Below are 21,037 nucleotides of genomic sequence, written 5' to 3' on the forward strand. Positions count from 1 at the left end.
ATACTAACAAAAATAATTTAGAGAATTAAAAAGATGCATAAGAAATGTCATGAATTTTGATTTATTGTCTTTATCTATCACTACTCTATTTATCCCACCTAAGCCTGCTACTGTGTTGCTTTGTAACACACAGAAGTATAAATGAATTTTTTCCCATAAGAAACTGCCAGTTTTCAGAGATAGCAGGAAACATGAACATGAGATCATCCTGGGGTTTAATATGAGAAGGTCTTAGCTGATAAGCACTTGGAAAACCAAGACAGTTACAAGACCCAGGATAAAAATCATGTGTCTTTTTAGACAGCATGGTGAAATATTCCCTCACTGATGAAGAAAATAGCTATGTTTCACCTCTTCTGCCACAGGCAGCATTCAGATGATCCGTGCCGTTCACTTACCAGTCTCCCAGGATATCTGGAAAGGACATTTCAGTAGGTATGATTTGTAAGGCTGTTGGTACCTAACTGATGATGTGTTCATGACTAAACAACCGTATTCAGCCTCTAGGACTCTACTGCATACTGTAAAACTCAGACATTCAAGATTGCCTGGTACTATGTTCTTGTGAGTTCAGAGAAGACACAAAAGACATCAAAGTATTTTTAAGCCATATCTGTGTATAGTTGGGAAGAGAAATGCATCTCAATATCCTAGAATAACAAATATAGATTAAGTAAAGTTTAACAGGAACTTATGTAAATAACTTTATGAACTGCACATTACTGTCTATATTAGTACAGGATGTGGGCAGCCTTGTTTAATAGGAGTTCATGTGAAAAAGTCATGAAGGATCTGGTTGACAGCACAAAAGCATGAGCCAAAGGCGTATTTTGGTGCCAAAAATGTTAATGTGACCTTAGGCTGGATGGCTAGAAATAGATGCTCTGGTCAAAGAAAGTGATAGTCCCTCTGTGCTCTGCCCTGGTCATGTCTGGAATCATCACATTAAGTGGGACATAGGCACAATGGGATGCATTTAGGAAACTGTGACTCGGACAGCCAAGAGCCAGGCTACTTTGTCAAGGAAGAGATGCTAAGGAAAAAAAAATTGGGATGTTTAGCAAGAAGGAAAATTCCCAAAGCAGGACTGAGAGGTCATATAGGGGTACAAATGGCACAAGTAAACACTTAAACAATTTTAAATATTTGAAAGCTTGTCATTTGGACAACTGACAAGATTTATTTTCTATAAATTCCTTGTAAGAGATTTTATGAAATATAAATGAACTTATAAAATTACGAATACTAAGGTATTAAACAGAATTTCTTAAACATATGGCATGATGCATTGGATGAAAAATTTCTGATGAACACAAAGAACCGTAAAAATATTTCAGTCTTTTAGGGTATAATTCTAGGAAGCCATCATCAAAATTGTCCTAAAGTAAAGAAAAAGGATTGATACACAAGGAAATGCTAATGGGAAATTAAGAAATAAGAATGACAACAAGAGTAATTGATTATTGGAGGGACATGCTGTAAAACCTCGTGGTGCATACAAACCAGAAGTTAGTGAGTATAAATTCCAGGATGAAATTTTCTTCTGTGACCTAATTCAAAGAGAAACCATGGCTAATTTAAGTTAAAAAAAAAAACTGGTCTAATTTAAAGAAGATGAAACCAAATTAATAAACTCATTATAGTAATACTGGTGTCCAGTGTTTATTGACTTTATGCCGTCCACCAGACACTGTCCTAAGTGCCTTCTGTATATTAAATAATTAAATTCTCTCTATAAGAGATAGCATGAGCTGCACTGCTAAGCTTTGAGCTGTCGCTTCAGTGTTTAAGATAAGTCTGCTAACATGTTTGCATCTTAATTGTTTTACTGGATAAAATGAAGGCAGATCAGTGTCTCCCGTGCTCATCACAAAATCTAACACAGTTAACATGCGCAAAAGGTCTAGGAAAGCATTGAGCTCCTGTTATGGGCTACCTAAATGTCAGTTGTTTTTATCGATGTATCTTTATTTCAGAATAATAAACACACTGATTTAAAGCACAATACAGTATATTAGGGAAATGAAGATTGGTTTCTTTGATAGTATCTTGTTTTATGCAATGTGGCTAATAAGTTTATTTCATGCTTAAAAACAGTTTAGAGAAATTAGTGTACTCTTACTGAAACTGTTTAGCATGAGGCTACATGAGTTAATGCTATTTAAAATGAGGATGCAGAGATACCTCATTGTTTAAGAGCACTTGCTATTATGTGTGTGTGTGTGTATGTATGTATGTATGTATGTATGTATGTATGTATGTATGTATGTATTCATACATTCATTCATTTTTAAGGCAGAATCTTACCAGGTAGCCCAGGCTGGCCTCAAATGTGTGGTCATTTTGCGTCTACTTCCTAACTCCTGGCCTATTGGTGTGTGTCACCACACTACTTCCATTTACAGATGAGAGTCATGTGAAATAATTTGCCTACATTGTTATGAATAAATTGAAGGGAAGCAAAGTTAGGAAAATAAGGCAAAAGGTCAGATGAGATCTGAATTAAGGAAGTAGAGAGGAAAGAAGAACCAATCCTATAAATAAATATTTAGGCTATAAGCTGTGTTGTCTAGGTTCTTCCCAAAGGAGAGTTAAGACAAAAATAAATGGTTCAGAGAGATTCGTTTTTCTTTTTACTTATCACGTGCTCAAGAAATAAGTACTGGGTTACCTCCATAGGCAGCTGTGATCAGTCCTGCTGGAGAATGTCTTAGGAACCTCATGAAACATATATAAGCATATTTTGAGCCAGGCTGCATCTTATGGGTATATTGCCTCTTTGAAAGAATATAGAGTAAGAAAGCCTGAAACCTGGCATATACGTAAAAGAAGAAAATTAGTAAGAGTAACCAGAGATATAGATAGATAGAATGCAGAATCAAGAATGTCACAGATGTCAGAGAAGAGAAAATGCCCAGAGTGAAAGGAGAAAATGGAAGCTATGAGCCGGCATATGGCTTTTTGTCTTCATTTGGGCAGAATGGGCTTCTTCACAGCATAACTGCCTTTGATCTCCAAAAACCGACAGATGTTACTGTAAGACCTAACGTCAGAGCCCGGTGTCATTTCTTCTATATTAATTCACAAAACAACCCCAAACTTCAATAGGCACAAATAGGTTATTTTCTTGAAGCAACGAAGTTCAGAGTTAGATCACAAAGAACTGCACAGTTCTAACCATTCATGAAGCCCTCCTTCCTGAACTACCTGGAGTTCTGAATTGCAGCCTTCCTAATTTTTAAGGCAACTTGTACCTTTCTGCACTGCCTATGTACACAGGAACTCTACTGCCTCTCCCGTAGCATTGGCTTTAAGGCATTCTGTCTCACAGTCACTAAATATAAGGAGACTAATTCCATGCTACATTGTATTTGCTTTAAACATGTAATGCTTTGTTGAAAAGATAAGTCCAAATTTATTAGCATAGCTTCATCTCCTTATTTTTTAGCTAAGCTAGTTAAAATAAAATGGCTGAAAACTCAGCTTCCATCCTCACCTGACACTCTGAACTTTTTCCTTCACTAATTCTGGTGTCATCACAGGTTTACTGACATGACTTGACTTATACGAGTTAAGCCACATTGAACCATCCGGATTTGATTGAGATGCCAAGAGACTAAGTAAAGTGAGTGGAACCAAGGGACGAGAGAACACTATAATTCTCCGAATCTTGCTGTATTATAAAATCAATGATTTTTTTTTTGTTTTTGTTTGTTTGTTTGTTTTTGAGATAGGTTCTCTGTATGTAGCCCTGACTATCCTGGAACTCACTCTGTAGACCAGGCTGGCCTGGAACTCATATATCTACCTGCCTCTGCTTTGTGAGCATGGGATTAAAGGTGTGTGCCACCAATGCCCAGCTTAAAAAATCAATTATTTTTTTTAAGTCAGTAAGTATTGGGCTGATTGGTTATGTAACAAGAATGGGTGAAAACAGAAAAGAAATTTTGTGTTCCTCTGGCTCTTACAATCTTTCTGTACCCTCTTCCAGAGTGATCCCTGAGCCTTGGGTACAGGACTTGTGTTGTAGATGTGTCAGTTGGAACTGGGCTCCAGAACTTGGAATGTTGAGCAGTTGTGGTTTTCTGTAATTGGCTTTGTTGCAAAGAGAAGTTTCCTTGATACATGAGAACTACATCTATGTGGGTAAGATCCCCAAGAAACAGAAAGTTTGTTCCGAGACTGTTTCTTCTAGAAATGTCAGAGAAGTCTCACCAACATGGCTGCCTAAACATGAGCTGAAGAAGGACAATACAATAGACATAGTAACATGGAAGGAGAAAGCTCATGAAGCCTGGGGAACAGGACACCAAATGGTTATCAAACGCCAACTAGCCCAGGAGGAGGTAAAAGTATTTATGTATACACATATACATACATACTTATTATATAATAAGACATAACATTATATGGACTGAACAGGTTGTATTTATGTATTTAGGAATATACATATGTGGTCTTAAAAATACAAATGTGTCTGTGTGTGTGTGTGTGTGTGTGTGTGTGTGTGTGTGTGTGTAAAAATAAAATAATGATCAAAGAAAGAGGAGTTGGGTGTAGCGGTACATGCTTTTCCCAGCACTTGGGAAGCAGCGGCAGGCAGATCACTGTGCGTTGAAGCCAACCTGCTCTACATAGTGAGTTCCAGGACAGCCATAGTGAGATCTCATATCGAAAAAACCAAAAAGATGAAAAAGAGGATATGAATTTGAAAAAAAAAATCGATGTGAGGGTTGATATATGGGAAGGATAGGAGAAAAATCAAAAGGGGGAAATAATGTAATTATATTATGATCTCTTTCTATTCTATATATGTATATATACCTAAGTGCATAACACTACACACAAACACACACACACGTATGTGTGTGCGTGTGAAGAAAATTTACGTTTGGGCTTCCTCTCTCTCCCTCTTTCTCTTTCTCTCTTCCCCTCTCTCCCTACTTTGCAAAAATAGTTATAGTCAATTAGCAATAACTAGGAGAGACTTGCAGAGCCACTCAGGTATAGCTGATCAGCCATATTTTCACGTACAGTTCTATAACAGATGGGCGATACAATTCTAAAGTTCCTTCCAATCCCAAAATTTCATCATTTCAAAGGAACAGATAACGCACTGAAAAATACGCTATTAGGTTGGGAAACCCGGCATAAAGAATGAAAACGGAGTCCTGAAAAGCATGTTACTAACAAAGAAGTTGTGAATGACAAGACAGAGGGAAGTGGAGATTGTGGACAGCCCCGGGAACGTGCAGAGGCAGGAGAATAAGGACTGGAAGGACGGGTGATGGAGATCAGCTGGATAAAGCTTCCGGAACACACTAGAGCAGGTGGCTAAGGCAACGTTTGGTCCCTAACACGATAGAGAGTAACTAGCAAACAGAAAGGACTGCAACCTGAACTGATGTAGCAATTATAGCCAAGGCTTGCTATGAATTCTGGGAGGGGAAAAAAAATGAAGATCAAGCTGTGTGTGTACAGGAAGTGGTAGAAACCAGTAGGCAAAGATGGAGACAGGAAGTTTGGGGTTTGTGACCAATGGTAGAGAACACACCAGCAAGGTACAGCACGTAAAATGGCTGTTTCCTTTCCTGGAGGCTGCTTCCTCCTGCAGACAGCATGCTTTTCTTGAGTCACACATACCTTAACCACTCTAAGGCTAAGTAAGCCTCAGTTTCCCTAAGCTGCATAAAAATAACAAGATCTAAGAAAAATAGCAGAAGTGTCATGGAATTCCAGAAATCTCATTATGTTTTTTTTTTTTTTCCTTTCATTTTACAGAACTGACCACTCTCTGTCATAAAATATAACTTAACTCCTTTTAACATTTACTACCTGTTTTGTGTGCCTCTCTTTCTGGGAGGACATCAGCTCCCCGATATCAGCAATTGTGGCTCACTAATGTATCCTTTGTGAAGGTGACAATTTTAGGTTAAAAAAAAGGGGAGAATTTAATAAATGTTTCAACTGAATAAATGAATGACTGTGCCGAATAACTGAGATCGGATTTTGTATTTTATGAACATTTGAGATCCTTGGATTGTGAGATATTTTTTGTCCTTCTTTCCATTTTAAAGGTTTTTTTTTTTTTTCCTCGGGGGGGAGGGGCTCATAGAAGGCATTTCATGAGCCTCAGTGTTTTAGAGAATACTTCCTAGAAGGAGAAAGCTGGCTGCATGTCTGAGGGGTTGCTTCACATCCTGGCTTTGTCACGTGCTTGCTATGGAAATCCTGTGGCCATTCACGCCATGTCTCAGTTTCCTGTCAGTAAGATGATGACCACAGCCTATCTTTCCTGAGGTCAGTGCGAACACCTGAGTCACAGCGTCTCACCAACTGTGCTCTTGTATCAAGGTGGCTTGTAACACTTTCGTTTCTACTAATTTATTTTTTGTTGTTTTTGTCTTTGGTTTGAGGTACCTTCTCATTCTGAAGCCCTGGCTGTCCTGGACCTCAACTGTGTCCACCAGGCTGCCCTAAATTCATAGAGATCAACAGGACTCTCCTCCTGAGTGCTGAGATTAAAGGAGTTCACATCATGGCTCACCTAAATTTTGGTTTTATATACAGCATTTTGAAATGACTTGTCTGTAGATGAAGAGATTAAAAAGGTTTTGGATCTCAACAGAAACACCTAATAAATTAAAGGGTCATTAAAGTTAGAAAAAAATATTTTCTCCATGTAAAAGTTCCAGTTATAAGAAAAGTTTAGTGAGCCGAGAAATAATGTGCTATTCATATTAGTTGTTCTTGTTATTCTGACCATGGCTATATTTATTTGAAGAGTCGATGATCTCTGATGTCATTCTACAGGAAAAAAATCATGGAGAGGGTTTTTCCATATTTACATTATTCCATAACACTGTTTTAAACCTACATCTTTATTGACATCTAATAGAGTCAACCAAAGTCATTCTCAGACTGTCATAAACCCCTGTCAGCCAGGCTTCTCTCTTTCTTTCTTTTATGAATGGAGTAACTGTTAAGTGATCTCAAAAAAATGAAACTTGTACAGTGACCCTATTAATTATACTGATATTGATTTTTTTAAACTGGCAGAAACTTGGAAATAAAGTGAGCTAAAAAAACAAAAACAAAACAAAAAAACACAGTTTTGGTAGAGAGAAAATGTCAGTTTCGAAAATCATCATAAATAATGCAAAGTAAATGCTGTGCTAAACTCTATAAAAGAGGAGCTTTAGGAAGTCTTCTCCTTCCCAGCTCAAATAAATTTTTTTTCTAAAAGATACCCATATTAGACACAGAACACCGATCACATAAGCCATGGTACTCTTTCCTAGCACAATCTAGAGTCCTCCAAGGAGGAGGAAAAAAAATCAAAGGATAGCAGAGTTTTGCTCCACATTGAGCTGAGGATTGGGTTTGGAGGGATCTATTTACCTACAACCTGACATCTACTGGTGGACAACATATGCCCATTGAAGTCATAGAAACCTCCAAGACGGGTAGCCTGGACATTCAAAGGTCGAGAACAGAAGTAAAGGACCAAGAGAGAGTAGTGGAAAGCCCACAGCTTGCATTTTCCCCCAGGTGCCTGAGACATTGCTTTTCTGGTAGCTACCACATCTGGAACTCTTGAAAGTTAATGAAGGGACATGCATATTTTTAATCACTTTTCTTCAAAGTAAACCTATAAGTCAATGATGCTTCTCTGGGTTCTTCAGACACACATCTCAATCACTTGGATGCTGAAGCTCATGCATGCCATGATGAGCAACACTGATCTTAATCAGAGGTATGGTGAGAAAACATGTGGTTTCTGGGCAGAAGTCATAAAGTAAATTACTGTTGACAGTAAACTCCTGAGAGGTGAGGGGAACATAAAGCTATGTTTGTGTTGTTTTAATTCTTTCAGAAGAATTTAAACAATGTTTTTAAACATGTGTAGTGACCCAAAAAGAACTCCTTCTTTAGGCATGGTGAAGCCAAGAGGTAAGATGAGTCAGAATGTTTTTTTTTTTCTAAGTTGGACAAGTTTTTAAAATATGCGCAGTAAATATGACTTATGAAGCTGTTCATCCCTGAAGAAATTAAAACAGAAGCCATGTTCCCAAAAGTATGTCCGTTTTCCCGTAGGGTATTTCCCAGAGTAAGCCTGCATTCTGTCTGATTTTATAAACATTTGCAGAATATCTAAACATGTTTCTACAAAGTCTGTTCCTGGGTCTCTTTAGAGCCACAGTTGGCAATCATGCCACCTGTTACAGCTTAGGAATTCTGGGATAGAAGTCTCCTTATTTTTAAATTAATTTATTCATATCCTTTTGGTTGTTTGGGTTTTTGTTATTATTATTATTACTATTTATTCATTTTGTAGCCCAGCTGTAGCCCCCTTCCTTGTCTCCTCCCAATCCCATCCTCTCCCCCCCATGTTCCTCTCCTGGTAGGGGAGGACCTCCTCCCTATCTTTATGTCATCAGGTCTCATCAGGACTGGCTGCATTGTCTTCCTCTGTGGCCTGGCAAGGCTGCATACCCCAAGGGGAGGTGATCAGAGAGCCTGCCACTGAGTTTATTATTCTCCCAATAAATCTTTGTAAATAGGGACGTTAAATAGAAATAGGTGTCTTATATCCCTATACATCCCAAATGCTAACAAGCTCTCACATTGATAAGTAAAATATGGTGCTAAACACAAAAATAGCAATTATCAGAATTTACTTTTTAATATATTTTTAATAAAGGGATAAACACGAGATTGTGAGATCCATTTCTAGCACTCCCTTCAGCAGTTCAGTTTCTCTAGGAGAACCAGTCTTATTTTCAGGCAGTTGTGCTTCACAGATGGTAACAGCGTGTTAAATAAGATTCAGCTGTTTAGTCAACACATAATCACTGAGTACACATTATGTTTCTGTCCGCATGTCAGATACAGGGCAGGGTACCAGGTAAAGAGCGGGCACTAAAGGCAGCCATCTCTCACTAAGAGTCTGTTCTGTTCTGTTTCCTTCTCCATCTATGTGTATTCTACCTTAAAGTTTCTGACTGGGGCTGGAGAGATGGCTCAATGGTTAAGAGCACTGGGGGCTCTTAGAAAGGACCTCAGTCCCATACTATTTGGCACTACTGTTGCATCTTAATTGTTTCATGTGGACCTTCTAGAGAATAAGTTTCTGTTTCTTTAATATTATGTTTCCCACAGAATTAGAACAATTATGTATATGAAAGATGTATTTGTTGCTTAACTGATCCAAGGTGTTTATGGCTAAAACACCTTTTAAGAACCGTTTACAAGAGGACCAAGCTACATGTAATGTGTGAAGAAAGATTATAAGGCGTGGTCTCAGATCTAAAAGAAGGGTGAGCTCCTATTGTCTCACGAATGTCTCTAGAATTAACAGTGTGGTTAAAGTCCAGTTCAGTTGTTCAGTGTTGTTTTGCAACACTGATTTTCTAGTTAATCTCTGCATGTATTTGTTCTGTCTGTTTCTCATCTAGATCCTCGCCTCTGTGAAGACAGGATGACTCTGGGAATGAAATGCATCATAGCAGCAAGGCCTCATTCAGGACTGACTTAGGTTCTTAATCCTTGACCTTCTGGCTCCATAAAGAAAAGGGACTGAAAAATTCATGGGTTGAAAATCTTGAACTAGGATGAGATCTTAAATTGTGAAACAGAACCTAAGAAGGTCAGATGGTTCCAAGGAGGTCAGGAAGATACCAACTAAGGACCTCTGATGCCAGTCTTCTCAGAGAGGCAATTATATGTGAGGGGAAACTGTAAATTTTCTCTCATATGCAGGATTAAACAAATAATATAATTAAATTAAAAAATTATAAAACATTCTGTCAATATTTATGTCCTTTAAGTAGGTATTTTAAGCCTTTAAAACTTGATGTTCACTATAGCTTTCTTTAAATTTATGTGTCTATTAATGATAGGTTAAAAATGACTTTTGTATGTGTTTACTACATAACAAAAAGAAGCCTGGCTAATTGGCCCACTCACATTTTCCCACATGGACTGAGATCCTTGAACTGCAGGTACAATTTCTAGAAGAGAGTAAGTGCTATCTGGTGTCTCAAAGAATGACTTTGCTCAACTTTAAAAATAGTATGGGGTATGATATGGGGAGTATAGTAAAGACAGAGGATGAAAAACTTCATAGCAATATTGTTCAATTTCTCACAAATAGTAATGCACACATAGAATATAATATTCATACTTAGAAAATGTGAGAGCACAAATTGTTACTTTTGATAGTCTTTAAGAGATTATTATCACACTCAAAAAATCTAAAAGATAAATCAAATATACATTTTTCTTCTGTGAAAGAGTAATTGTGGACTGGCACATCACTTTTATCCTAAACAATACAAGTGTCTTTTGCTAGGAAAAAGGGGGGACAGGGCTTTTAAAATTAGGAAACAGACAGAAATCTTAACTATCATACTTAGGTCTATAATATACAATTTTAGAAAGCTGAATCGACTATAATTAGGTAGGGATGAAAAGTAAAAAATCTCCATTATTCATTTTGGGAAACTGTTAAAAAATCACCTATACTCTAATTTTTATCTAAGATGAAGTTAACCAAAGGTTCACAATATTAAAAGTGTGTATCAGAAATTTAGTATGGTTTACTGTCATTGTTACACAACACTTCATATAACACCAAAGTAGCAACAACAACAACAAAAATCTAAAATCTAAGCCCCCAGCAACTAAAGTAATAGTAACCCTCTCAGGGCCTCTCATTTCCTGTCTTGTCTTTCTTAATGAATTTCTGTCAAGTATTCAAGTAATCTCGAATAAATTGACCCAGGAAGACTTGTCAAAGCAACACAGTTACTGAGTACTGGAAGAATCTTTCTTGAGGTCATTCCAGCAGTTAACTATCAGAAATCAGTAACCACTTCCTTTGAAATTCCAAGGAATGCTGCTTCCTTGACTTCACGTCAGCTTTCATCACCAACCCACCAGACGACATTTTCTAGCACAAATGAGTCATTCAGTTAATGTTCCATTCACACAACCAGCTGAAAATGGTTTCCATTCTGTGTAAAAGGGCTGGACAACAGCAGAGACTGCTTGCTTACCATTTGCCTTCTTCATTCTCATATTGCTGAACAGTGTATCCAAACATGTCCTCCACTGGGCCACTGAAACTCATTGAATTTTTCACATCAACGTTGAAGGATATGCACAAGCCTAGAATAACTTGAGAGGGGAAAGAAAGTCTAGTTACACAAGGCTGCCTGAGAACATGTTGTGTTTTGGAGGATGGGAGATATTCTTAGGGTTTACCAGTTGAAAGTTGTGCTGTTGTGAAAAAGAACTTTGAATCTCAAGAGAATGATGTTATTCACTGGGCATCATCAGGGGGACTTTTAAAATGTTTGGAAATATCTGTACAATTCCAAGAAGTAAAATTTCAGGATTGAGTGGGAGTCACAGAAGTAACTAATGAGTTTGCATATAGTTTCCCAGAGTTATTCCTATGGTAAAATGTGCCAGAAATTATCTAAAAAGCACCCTTTCCCCTCTGCAAGTTCTGACGATGCAGGCTGTTACATTTAAGCCTTACTGGAAACAGCTATACTGTTTCTGAAAGGAAATTGCCTTTCCTTTTGATGGTCTTTAGAGGATTGTTTCCACTCAGGGGTGTCTTCCTATGAAGGCCTGAGGTAAGTTCTGTTTCTCCTGCTGAACCAAGCAGAGGATGGAAGTTTATACTAACACAAAAATGCCTCCTTGCAACAGTGTTGACTGATAGCCTCACAACATTTTAGATGAAATTAGATAATATTCCCATTAATCCATGCCTGGTACATATATGTACAATGAGAGCTTATCTCTTTCATTTCTGTATGATCCAGGTTTTTTTTTTTTTAATGTTTTTAGAGGGGCAGCGGTGGTGCATGCCCTTAATTCCACCCAGCACTAGGGAGACAGAGGCAGGCAAATCTCTGTGAGTTCAAGGCCAGCCTATTCTACAGAGTGAGTTAAGACAGCCAAGGCTACACAGAGAAACCCTGTCTTGAAAAACAAAAAACAAAACAAAACAAAAAGGTTTTACAAGAAGGGTGACCATGTATAGAGGTTCTGAAACAAACTCTGATAGAAGATACAAAATTCCCTTTTTGGTCCATGTTTTGAAAATATACTTACAAGATTCAATATTCCCCTCCTGAATATAACCAGCAATTCTCCTCAAAGATCACCACTTTGTGTAATAACCGCACAGTCTAAGACATATTCAGGGGTGATTAAACTCAGCTTCTCAGAATTAGATTCAATCACAAATTCTGGAAACTTCTCTGTTTTATTCCTATGGCTTCATTAGATATAACATGTCTAATCCCCTGACTCTTATTCACTCTAAACTTTTTCATAAATATACCCTAAGTCCAGGTTACCCTAACTCTAATCTTCAAATTATAATAACAGTAATAAGTGTTTATTAATGCAAAGGATTCTAACTTAGTAGAGAAAATACTTCTAGAAGAAAACAATCATTCTTTTCATGTGTAGATCTGTCTATACAGTCTTTCTTGATCTTGTAATTCCCAAAACCTTTTCTTTGGATTTTAAAGAAATTTCTTTCCAAGATAACTATTAAATACTATTTATGTTATTATTATCTGTTGGAGATTTTCCTTCTAGAAGAGGAAAGTCTTAAAACTGGGGGTATTCGTAATCATCTTTTTATCCTTTATAAAAATCTGGCGCAAGTCCTCCTACACAAATGGGTGGTAACACGTTTATAGTCTGAAAGATAACGTGCTGGGGAGGGAAGGATGCCAGCTGAGACGGGAGACACACTGGGAGCCATTCCGTCCCAACAAGGGAAGACCTTTTAAAGTTCTCAAGTGAGGGGGAGATGGGACTTGGCAGTGAGAAGAAACTTTCTACCCAGGATTTGGGAGGGTGTCTTCATGTAGAAAGACTCACAGGACAAATATGGCTGTGAGATCACAAAGCGGTCTTCCTGGCTGCCATGAAGGAAGTAGACAAGGAGTGGATGGCCAGAACAGTTCCTTTTTTGTACATTTCCTTTTCACTATTCAAGGGCAATAGAGCACAGCTGGTTACCATCCTCTTGAAGATACTGGGAAGTCATTTTAAACAATGCTGACCTCGTGCTCTAAGCTCTAATACATGCGCTTACCTGCTCTTCTCGAGTTTGAATGTTTTGAACACTTTCAACAGATTATTTCTTTCGCATGGAAAATACACAAAATACTGCCTCCACACTATGGTCCCTCAACCCGGGCAGTGCAGACAACATCGTCATAAGACATGTGATGAAAGGTGTTTAGCGATCTCCACGGCCCCAACCCACATGATACTTATGGCATTCTGTGAGTTATGGCAGTTAAAATGATCTCCGGGGACCGCCAAAATCTTGTGAAGCCAAAATTATCCATAACTGAAAATAGCTGTTCAAGAGATAGAAGGACCAGAGCACTACCACTGACAATTGCACACCAGTGGTGGCCCAGAGACCAGTGGCTTCTGCCATCGCTCAGGCGCTTCTGAATTTCAGGTTCCACCCAGATTTCATCAATCAGATTTCCATGGGATCATACTCCTCTTGAGGTTTAAGAAGTATGTCTCTGTGACATGTTGCTTCTTTTTTACTATGTCTACCATAGTAGCAGGTAGTTCTGCCCAGGTAGCAGAACTGAGCTATATTCAAAGGACTCAGAAAATTTTAGGCAAAATGGGAAGTTTTGTTTTGTTTTGTTTTTGTTAGGGTCAATTTCACTCATTTGAAGAATTTCTCTTTTTTTTAGCACCTTATTATTATTTTTTTTTTAATTCTCTCCTAAAGGCCACTTGTGGAATCCCTTAACGTAAGACCAAGAGTGTTTGGTATACTTGGGTCTGTTCATTCTACATATTGCAATAAATGTCTGAGGGTGGGTGGAGGCACCGAAGAGCCTGTACCACAGAAGATCACACACACACACACACACACACACACACAATAATAATAATAATAATAATAATAATAATAATAATAATAATAATGGAGTTACAACTGTCCTTTTAATTTAAAGGAGTAAGCAAAGAGTAAAAGCATGCCCTCTAACTTTTAGTTCAATGTTCATTTTATTATTGTAGATATTCTTGGAACTTTATATTGTAGAAATGAGACAAAATGGCACTTATTCTCAACAAAAGAGAAAAGAACACGACAAACAGAAATCATAAAACGAAGCAAAACTGGCTGAAAGTCTTCAGAGTCCAGAGAAGGAAAATACTGAAAGTAACTGGAAATGACGTGCACTCTAAAGTCAGATGTCTAAAGGAAGTGTTAATCTCCCTTGTTCCCCTGAGAATGTCCTCTTTAATAATTATCCCTTGTGCCACGTTTTGTTTCTCCTGCTTCAACCTACTAAATTTGCCAGCAGTCCTGTGGATCCCATTCTCATCACTACCGTGTGGGTGAGCTTCAGCAGCCAAGAAGCTTCCCTATATTTCCATGGGATTCCACAACAAAAGCATCAGTCACCCTTCAGAAAAAGCTTGGTGACTAGAAAAAGCTTAGTGACAGGTAACCTGGTGACAGCTTTAGAATGAATTCAGGTAGTTCGGTCTCCTCTGAGACCAGTTAAAGGAGGAAACTTCTTTGGCGGCAACTGGCTGAGAAGGATGTTGAGGAGGCTGGTGTGGAGAAGTAGTCATGGCAACAGAGCTCAAACCAAGCTTCTTAAAGGACTTCCTGGAAACACATTTATAGAGAAAAGAAATACAGGAGTCTGCTCCTTTTCAAGTTATGGCCACATGTTATGGGTGTAGTCTTTAAAAGCAGATGAGGAAAATGAGGTTGTTGACGTTGAAGGCTATTTTTTGTAAGTCAAATCACTTTTGTGTTTCTGTCGGTTTGTTTGCTTGTTTGTGTGTTTGTTTTTTCCTCCAGGATGAAATTTAATGTGTAAGATAATAAATGAAAGAAAGAGATACATAGCTTCCAGGTCTGAGTTTATTTACTCTAAAATAGCTTTTTTTTTCATAGAAATAATGATTTAATGGATTTAATGGCTGGGTAGGGTAGCAGTCACTACTTCTATTGGTATATTAGGAAATTGAATCTTAGAAAGATTGAGAGATTTGTCTAAGTGTATTACAGCAAGAAGAAGATATCAACTCAGGTCTCCTGAGGTCAAATCATGGACTTTCTGTAAACAGCTATTGATTGGTCAGATTAATAAGGATGAAAATATAGCCCAATGTAAAAGCAATGCTCAATGGGCCCATGCAAGTATTTTTACCTTTTTAAATTTTTATTTTATTATTTATTACAAGTTATTCACTTTGTATCCCGGCTGCGGCCCCCTCCCTCATCTCCTCCCAATTTCATCCATCCTCCCTCTTCTCTCGCTATGCCCCTCCCTAGTCCACTGATGGGGGGGGTCCTCCTCCCTTTCCCTCTGACCCCAGCCTATCAGTCTCATCATGACTGGCTGTAATGTCTTTCTCTGTGGCTTGGCAAGGCTGCACCCCCAAGGAGGAGGTGATTAGAGAGCCTGCCACTGAGTTCATGCCAGAGACAACCCCTGTTCACCTTACTAGGGATCCCACTTGGAGACTGAGTCTATGGGCTACATCTGAGCAGGGGTTTTAGGTGTTCTCCATGCATGGTCCTTGGTTGGGGCATCAGTCTCTGCTTGGCCCAAGTGTTTTTGTTCATTTGCTTGTTTTGTTTTGTTTTGGTTCTGTTGGCCTCCTTGTGGAGCTCCTGTCCCCTTTAGGTGTTTCTGTCTCCCCTGTCTTTCATAAGATTCCCTGCACTCTGCTCAAGGTTTGACTATGAGTGTCAGCCTCTGCTTCCATACCCCAATGAGTAGAGTCTTTCAGAGGCCATCTGTGGAAGGCTCCTGTCCTGTTTCCTGTCTTCTCCTGCTTCTGATGTCTATCCCATTTGCCATTCTGAATGAGAAATGGATACAGAACTTGTGGTACATTTACACAATGGAATACTGCTCAGCAATTAAATAAAGGAAATCATGAAATTTGCAGGCAAATAGAGGCAACCTAGAAGCAGAAAGACACATATGGTATATACTCACTCATACGTGGTTATTAGACATGTAATATAGGATAAACATACTAAAATCTATAGTCCTAAAGAAACTAAAGAAGAAGGAGGACCCTAGGAAAGATGCTCAATCCTCATACAAGTTTTTAACCCTGCATAGCTTTGGAATATTTGAGGGATGAGCTGGAAAAAAAGAAAGAAAGAAAACATAGCTGAATGAAGGTGGAAGAACGTGGGCATCATCAAATGGACTCTGGTGGAAATCACACTCCATGTTTGTCACATGCCCCATTCTGAGAAGAGTCACTGTGGCCTTAGTGCTTGCTTCTTATATAAGAAAGTCTGGGCCTGAACATCTGGCCAAGCAATGCAGCTCTAGTCATAGCCAGATGGGAATTTGTAATAGTTAATGAATTATTTTATTGCAAATTCTGAGCCCAAGGCAAGTGAACGTGAAATAAACGGTGGCAAAGAAGATGTATTACAATGCCATTCCTTTCCTTTGATAACTTTTCATGTATGTTTATCCAGCTTAGCAACAGGGGAACTCAACTTTTTATCTAAAGGTTGAAATAATGACATATAAAAATGAAAGATAATGACAGTTCAAATTGTACAGTAAATTGATGACTTCCAGAATAAGTTCCTTCTGTTTTGTCATATATAACAAATTTTATAATATCAATGCTTTGTTTTGGAAATTTTAAGTAATTTACCCTTCACACAAATAAAATATAATAATTGACTGAAATTGTAACAAGATCTTGCCAAAACATATATAGGATAACATCATTGTAGTTGATCTGAAAGTTGAAAGGATTATTTTTGTAGCTTTTTGTTTGTGAAAATTATCCAAAATCCTCTCTCTGCCAGCAGAGCTACGGAAAACCAGTGATGAAAACATGATCATAACAGAGCCTTGTTCAGAAAGCACAGAAGGAAGGAAAGGATCTGGATATGACACCATAACTTCAAACAGAAAACCCACACTTGTCATAAAAAGAAGTATGTCTAATTCATGTTTCTTTCAAACAAGAAAGAGTGCCCATATAATGACATAAGGAAAACACATAACACCATTCAAAGTCCTTTCATTTGAAATGATGGACTATGTCAGCAAGAAATCTCGCTCCATCAGCAAGGCCAGAGAAGCCAACTCAAAAATGCTGATGTGCACGTGCTTCCCAGCTTCACCCTGGGAAGCTGCTTTGTGAATTCGGTTTGGGGCAGTAAATGAATTGTTTTGTCTTTGCCTCTAAAGTCCATGACCTCGAGTTGTGAACAAATGGCATTTGATCTTCAAAGTGCTGTGTGTGTGTGTGTGTGTGTGTGTGTGTGTGTGTGTGTGTATGTGTGTGTGTGTGTGTTTGGTGGGAGGATGCAAAGAAGCCTAGTTCTTGACACATAGTAGGTGTTTTCTATGTGTTTTTGAAAAGGACAGAATAAATAGAAAAAAAAATAAGGATTTTGATCAGGGTGGTCATCCTGACTAAAAGAACTTGTTTCCTTTCAGAAGTGTGACCCAGAAGACTCAGCTCCACAAGGGTGTTCCTAAACATCCCCTGTTTAAAAATCCCCCTTTAAAGTTTTCCTACGTAAGTCAGCTCCTCCTTAGTGTTTATTTTCCTTTGTAGTATCTACAGGCATCTGCTCATTGCCCGTATCCTCCCACCACAAATAATTGCTTCTTTCACCAGCTTCTTTCAGACTGTGTCTACTCTGGTCTTGGAAATTCTTTCTCTCAGAACCTGACCCCCTCCCTGTGTCAGCATCATGTGTTGTACAGGATAAAAACGCTGCAGGACCTTAGGAGGCCTGGATCCCACTGTGGGAACACAACTTGTGTGTTTGTGCAAGCAACATGAGCACAGGGCTGTTCTGCAGCTGCCCGGCCCTTCTAAGAGCTGAACTCATTATTTCCGTGGTGGCTCAGCTGAGCGCTGGAAAGGCATATGGAAAGGCGCATTGCACTTCAAAACAAATCAGTGTGGCCAAGGATTTTACAGAAAGATACTATGCACAGTCTACATATGTGAGAACCTGAAAAACATTTCCACCCTTGTTGGTGGAATCTTTGCAATGGATTATTTTAGCTTAATACCCGTCTCTCTCCCCATCTCATTGTGTGTATGGTGTAGGCATATGTACACTCGTGTATGAAGATGTGTGTGCCCTTGCACACCTGTATTACACCACAGGATACTGAATGTCCTACTTATTCTCTGCCTGATTTCTTGAAGACGGCTTTCCCGCTGAACCTGAAACTCGGTCTTTTGGGGAGGCTGATTCTGAAATTACAGGCCCTTGCAGACAAAGCTGGTTGTATGTGTGTGTGTATTCTTTTTTAAATTTTTTATTTGTTATTATTATATATATTTATTATTACTTTAATTTTATTTATTATTTATATAAATATAAATAAATTTTTATTTATTATTATTATTTGTTACAATTTATTCAATTTGTATCCCAGCTGTGGCCCCCTCCCTCATCTCCTCCCAATCCCACGATCCCTCCCTCTACTCCTTCTATGCCTCTCCCCTCATCCACTGATAGGGGAGGTCCTCCTTCGCTTCTGTTTGACCCTAGCCTATCAGGTCTCATCACGACTGGTTGCATTGTCTTCCTCTGGGAGGTGATCAGAGACCCTATCACTGAGTTCAGGCCAGAGAAAAAGCTCCTGTTCCCCTTATTAGGGACCCCAATTGGATCCCTAATTGAATGCTGAGTCTAATGGCTACATCTGAGCCTGGGTTTTATGTTCTCTCCATGCATTGTCCTTGGCTGACATATCAGTCTCTGCAGGGTCCCCAGGGCTCAGTTTTTTGGTAACCCAGAAGCAGAAAGACACACATGGTATATACTCACTCATAAGTGGCTATTAGATTTGAGTGGATATTATAATATAGGATAAACAAACTAAAATCTATAGTCCTAAAGAAGCTAAACAACAAGGAAGACCCTATGGAAGATGCTCAATCCTCATTCAGAAGGACAAATGTGACAGACATTGGAAGCAGAGAAAATTGGGAACAGGGCAGGAGACTACCACAGATGGCCTCTGAAAGATTCTGCTGATCAAGGTATGGAAGCAGAGGCTGAGACTCATAGCCAAACTTTGGGCAGAGTGCAGGGAGTCTTGAAAGAAGGGGGAAATAGAAGGACCTGGAGGGGACAGGAGATCCAAAAGGAGACTAACAGAGCCATAACTGAGTTTTTACCTGGGTGTTGTGATCCTAACTCAGCCGTCTCCTGGATCACTAAGGTTACTGTTGCTGATGTGCACAACAAATAATACTGAGAATCAGAGAAGTAAGGAGACAGTGTGTGCAGTAAATAATTTCTCCAATTTACCTAGTAGCTTTAACCGGCAACTTAAAATCCCAGACATTAAGAAATTCATTACTGGTTTCCTAACGTAATTAGCATTTTTGATGTCTGAGGTGTAGAGCTTTTTGTTTTTCAAGTTTCAAATACTTGAGTGGCTTTTAAAGCCGCAAAAGCATTTGCATATGATTTTCTACGCCTTCCTGACCCTCAAAACTACTGTGCATATTAATAACAATTAACCTAGGACTGCTAAGTTGTTTCTGGCTTATATATCTCATCGAGAAGGAATCTTATGTAAACTAATAAAATCCGTGTCAAAGAACCTCTTAGTAAGGGGACTACGGTGTTTCATTTAAGCCCTTTCGTGTAGGGTGGCTGCCAGTTGACAGAATACACGTGGTATGCTGGTAAGATTCAACCCAAATTTGGGGGGGGGAGCATTATTTTGCCCCCTGGCCCAAGAAGGTTCAAAAGTGGTTTTCTGTTTCCTCAATTTCAAGATTGGAGGTAAAACTAAGCAAAACATACTTGCTCATAACAAAAAAATTGAAGTACAAAAGATTGGAAAAGAACAGTGAGGACATTTAAAAATACATATTATCTTAAAGCATTTCTTTAGATTGTTAAAATTTGAGAATTAAAGTGGTTTCGTTTTTCAATGTGGTCATTCCTGTTGCTATATTGTATCGCTTTTAAAATATAACAGTTTGTTCTTCAGAAAAATTCCAACATGTGGAAACTGTACTAGTTTGTTATTGTTTAGATTAGAAAATAATTATAGGCATCCTGAGCTACATTTTTCCAAGTCAGGAATAAGTCTAGACTTTAAAAAAAAATTTTTTTTTATTTAGAAATGGGCGTGGTGGCACACACCTATAATCTCCATACTTGAAATGGTGAGCAGGAGAATCACAAGTTCAAAACCAGTCTGGGCTAGATAGTGACTTTCAGGCCTGCTGGAACTATAAAGAAAGATGGTATGTACATAACACAACAGACAAAACAAGATGTTAAGTTGTGTGCAAAGTTTTAAAGAAATAATCAAGATATGAAATGAAATCCACCTGCATTTTACTATGACTTAGACCCCAAAGGATATTAAATTTTACACAGCAAGGTAAGCTTACTTCCCTTACCTCTCTTTTTTGTTATTAATTTTTCATATTACTTAGAAGCAGGAATCTGAGAGTCCAGGTTTATAATATCATTTTTTATAATATACTGTATACCTACTTTCTGCCTTTACACACAAGAGCACCCATTAAACTCTGTAAGTACTTTCATAAAACTAAAAATTGAAACACTGTGCAAACTCTGAGAGCAAACACACACCAAAACCAACAACCATAGGAAAATATTGCTCATCGTAGGATTTGCTAGCCATCATAACCAAAAGGTTCATGTAACAGCTGCCATTATGGATCTTCCACTACCATGCAACAGGCTATTTTATTTTCTGGATGACTAGTATTGCTTTTAATAATCCACTGACATTTAAACTAATATGACTGTAATTTTCCTTCCTTCTTAGCTACTAGTTGCAGCACATTTCCATGATATCATTTACTACTAAACATTCTGTTCATTCAAAAGCTGCTTAGTGTCTCTGCTCAACTCCAAACACCTCTGAGTTACTATCAAAAAAGGGAATCGTGGTAAGCCAACTGAGTATAATTTGTTACCCACCTGAGAACATTT

The 21,037-nt window shown here is 38.3% G+C and overlaps 1 protein-coding gene across 1 annotated transcript in view; it reads right to left on the reverse strand.

The window, feature by feature from the left end:
- The window catches only part of Itga1 (integrin subunit alpha 1), a 153,636-nt gene that overhangs the window by 88,996 nt on the left and 43,603 nt on the right, over positions 1-21,037 (reverse strand). The window contains exon 2 of the mRNA XM_055603387.1: positions 11,061-11,181. Within this exon, the coding sequence (XP_055459362.1) occupies positions 11,061-11,181 (121 nt within the window). The remainder of the gene's footprint in view (positions 1-11,060; positions 11,182-21,037) is intronic.

The sequence above is a fragment of the Psammomys obesus genome, unplaced genomic scaffold (genome assembly GCF_907164565.1).
Source record: "Psammomys obesus unplaced genomic scaffold, mPsaObe1.curated_primary_1811, whole genome shotgun sequence".
In the NCBI taxonomy this organism is placed as follows: Eukaryota; Metazoa; Chordata; class Mammalia; order Rodentia; family Muridae; genus Psammomys; species Psammomys obesus.